This window comes from Stenella coeruleoalba (genome assembly GCF_951394435.1).
Source record: "Stenella coeruleoalba genome assembly, chromosome: 9".
NCBI lineage: Eukaryota > Metazoa > Chordata > Mammalia > Artiodactyla > Delphinidae > Stenella > Stenella coeruleoalba.
In genome coordinates this window covers 9,504,469-9,507,773 of record NC_137155.1, presented here as the reverse complement: position 1 = coordinate 9,507,773, position 3,305 = coordinate 9,504,469, and the positions used below count along the sequence as shown (strand labels likewise).

General features: G+C 65.3%; 1 protein-coding gene across 2 annotated transcripts; it reads right to left on the bottom strand.

Annotated features, from left to right (window-relative positions):
* Positions 1-710: 710 nt before the first annotated feature.
* On the bottom strand, positions 711-2,941 carry MYL7 (myosin light chain 7; the record flags this gene model as incomplete). 2 transcript variants are annotated; one of them, XM_079931765.1, is made up of 6 exons in its annotated part: positions 2,760-2,941; positions 2,497-2,572; positions 2,061-2,165; positions 1,553-1,631; positions 1,295-1,343; positions 711-812 (listed from the first exon to the last, which is right to left on the bottom strand). In XM_079931765.1, the coding sequence occupies exons 1-6, from the start codon at positions 2,793-2,795 to the stop codon at positions 711-713; spliced, it is 447 nt and encodes a 148-aa protein (XP_079787891.1). In that variant the 5' UTR covers positions 2,796-2,941. The 2 variants fall into 2 exon arrangements, with proteins under 2 accessions (XP_079787891.1, XP_079787890.1); XM_079931764.1 differs by lacking the exon at positions 711-812 and having other exon boundaries at positions 956-1,343.
* Positions 2,942-3,305: the final 364 nt, after the last annotated feature.

Genomic DNA, 3,305 nt, shown 5'->3' with positions numbered 1-3,305 from the left:
CTGGAGGTTGCCCTGCTCCCCCTCCCATTCCCAGGATGAGGCTGGGTGCCCCCCAGCTCCTGGTTTCTGTAGGTGAGGTGGGGAACGGGACACTAGCAATGCCCTCCAGAGACACCCATTCCCTCTCTCTGGCAGCCTGATCCTTTCACCTCCGAGGCATGAGGCCAATTCCGGAGGATTTCCTTTGGAAGTCTGCGTGTACTCCAGCCCCTCCTTTGGTGACAAGGCACCTCACCTGTTGTGTTTTCAGATGGGTCCCTCGGTGCCTTTCACACGGGGCCCAGCACACCACACGCGCGTGCAGACGCCCACCTGAGCCCGTGTGCAGAGATGGGGTCCCAGGAGGGCAGAGTCCTTGGGCCATTGGCAGATGTTCGCTGAGCAGAGGCCCGTCGCGTGACTCGATCCGGGCCTGGTGGAGACGGGCATAAAGCTCTGGGTTTCCTCTCCTAGGGGAGTGGCCCTGGGCACCCTCGCAGGCCTCGGCGTCCTCATCTGTAAGCCGGGCACATCCCGGTTCATATGTCACGGGACGGTGTGGGGTGAACGGAGGGGGCCGGTGAGGGCCGGGCTGGTTCTTACAGCAGTCCCTGTGGAGCCCCACCCCATCTGTCACAGACAGGCCACCACTGTGGGTCTAATTCGGAAACAGCGTTTATTGAGGTGCCCCCGCAGGCCGGCCCTGAGTCCCAGCCGCGAGCGCCTCGGGCTCACTCTTCCTTCTCGTCCCCATGCGTGATGATGTAGCACAGGGACTTGTAGTCGATGTTCCCGGCCAGGTCCATAGGCGTCAGGGCGAACATCTGCTCCACCTGGGGAGGCACTGGTGAGACGCCGCCCAGCCAGGGCGTCCTGGGGGCCGGTGCCCGTGACCCGAGGGAGGCCTGAGACCCTTCGCCCCGCCCCTGGGGCGGTACGCTGCCCCTTAGCGTTTTCACCCGGAGGCTGGGGCAGGAGCGAAGGGTGCCGTGGGTCTCAGGGCCCACCCTGGCCACGGGCCCGGCCCCCTCCCCTCCCCTCCCCCTCCCCAGTGTAGGAAACCTCTTCCAGATCCTGAGGTGCACCGCACTCTCCCGCCTGGGCCTCTGCACACACAGCTCGCCCAGCCTGCACCCTCCTCCTTTTCTGATTCCATGTCCTTCACCCTCCAGATCCCAAGAGAGGTGGCACCTCCCCGGAAAGCTGGGCCCTACGCCCACGAGGGCAGTGGGTCACCGAGACCTCCCCAGGGCCCTGCGGGCTGGGGGCCCTGCGAAGGGGCCTGGAGGGGTGTCGAAGGAGCCGGAATCTTCACCTCGGCCAGAGAGAACTTGTCCGCCTGGGTCAGGAGAAGCTGCTTGAACCTGGAGGAGGTGGGGAGCAGTGGGGAGGGCCTTGCAGGGGCGGCCGATCCAGGAGGGGAAAATGGGGGCTCCCCTGGCCCAGGTGGCCACCCCCCAAAAGCAGAGCGGGCCCCAAAGTCCAGGTGGCCACCCTCACAAGGCGACCCTCCGCCCTCCCTGCTTCCATCCAACATGGTGCCCCCGGCACTCGCCCTGCTGCTCCCACTTACTCGTCCCTGTTTACCACGCCCTTGCCACTGGGGTCAAACAGGCGGAAGGCGCTCAGGATGGCTTCCTCGGGGTCTGTCCCTGGGAGGCCGAGGGGGTCAGGTAAGCAGCCACACTGCCATCCTCCCGGTCCCACCCAGGAGGAACCCAGGGTGCAGGGGGAGTCCTCCAGGCCCAGAGAAGCGAGAGGGTGTTCCGACAGAAAGCGCCCCTCGGGGCTCAGAGGCGCCAGGAGCGGCTGTCCTTCTGAGATGGGCGAGCCTGGCAGGGAGACTAGGATTGGGGATTTGGGACTGGAATCTGAAGGCATATTTCCCAACCCCGAGACTTGGGGTGATCAGTGCTCATGGGTCTGGAATGCAGAGGTGGCCCCTACAACCTCTGGGCGGGCGAGGGCCAGGTACGGTATGGAAGGGGTCTGGGTGGGATTCAGGCCGGGTCCAGGCAGGGTCCAGGTGGGGTTCAAGCTCGCTGCCTGGCCAGGGGGATCCAGAGCCGCCCCAGGCTCACCGTTGAGCTTCTCTCCAAAGAGTGTGAGGAAGACAGTGAAGTTGATGGGCCCCTTCCCTTCCTGCAGCATGGCATCCAGCTCCTCTTCTGGGACATTCACCTTCCCTGGTGGGGCGGGACGTGAAATGGACACAGGGACCTTGAGTGTCCCCGAGTAGGGCCTGGGCTGCCCCTCCCTCCTTCCCAGGGTAGAGAGTGAGAGGCAGCTGTGGGTGGGGGAGGTGAAGTGGAAGGAAAGTGTGATGGGGGAGGGGGTGTGATGGGGGAGGGGTGTGAGAGGAGGCGGGAGGGTGAGCCGGGAGAAGAATACAGGCCGGGTTGCTGCCTGTTGAGAGCCTGCCTGTCCCCTCTCAGCGGGCTCCCCCCAGCCCAGCAGCTCTGAGCCGGGACCCTGGTGCCAGCAGGGCCGGGCCGGGCGGGAGGTGGATGCCCTCACCTAGCTGCGAGTAGGTCTCTCGAAGGTCCGACTTGCAGATGATGCCGTCACGATTCTGGTCGATGCAGCTGAAGGCCTGTGAGGTGCAGGCTATAGTCTGCAGGTGGGAGCAGTCCCCACCCGGGGGAGGCGGGAGGTAGGGGCATCCTGGGTGGTGGGAGGAGCAAGGACAGGGGCCAGGACCACTGACCTACAGAGAAGAGGGGTGTGCTGGGGGCAGGGTGTCCGGATGGGTCCCAGGTTGTTGGGGGTAGGGCACTCACTTCCTTGAACTCCTGGATCTGGGCTTGCTCAAACATGGAGAAGACGTTGGAAGAGCCTCGCTGGGCCTGCTTGGTGGCCGCAGCCTTGCCCCGGGTCCCCGCCTTCCTGCTGGCCTGCAACACAGTGGGAGCGGAGGGGTCCTCTCCCCAGCTCCCCGAGGACTCCCTGCCACGGACCTCCCCAGAGCATTCCCGGGAGAGCCCGGGTCAGGGTCCTCTTCCTGTCCCTGGAGACCGTCTCTCCAGGCCCAACACAAGCACAGAAGTCACTGGCTTCGCTCCCCCAGCCCAAAGGACAGCACCTGGGGGGCCGCTGGCCTTGAGTCCCCCCCACCTGGCACTCACCATCGTCTCTCTCTGCAGCAGCCTGGTTGCTGCGAGGGGCCCACAGCCCCCTTTATGTCTCAGCCTTATCACCTGGAGCGCACCAAATAAGGACAGGAGGAGAGGATAGGCCCAAACTTGGCAGCCTCTGCCTGGGCTGGGGGAGGACAGGGCCCCCGAGCAGATTCCAGCCACGTTCCTGGCGACCTTCAGGCCCCCCCG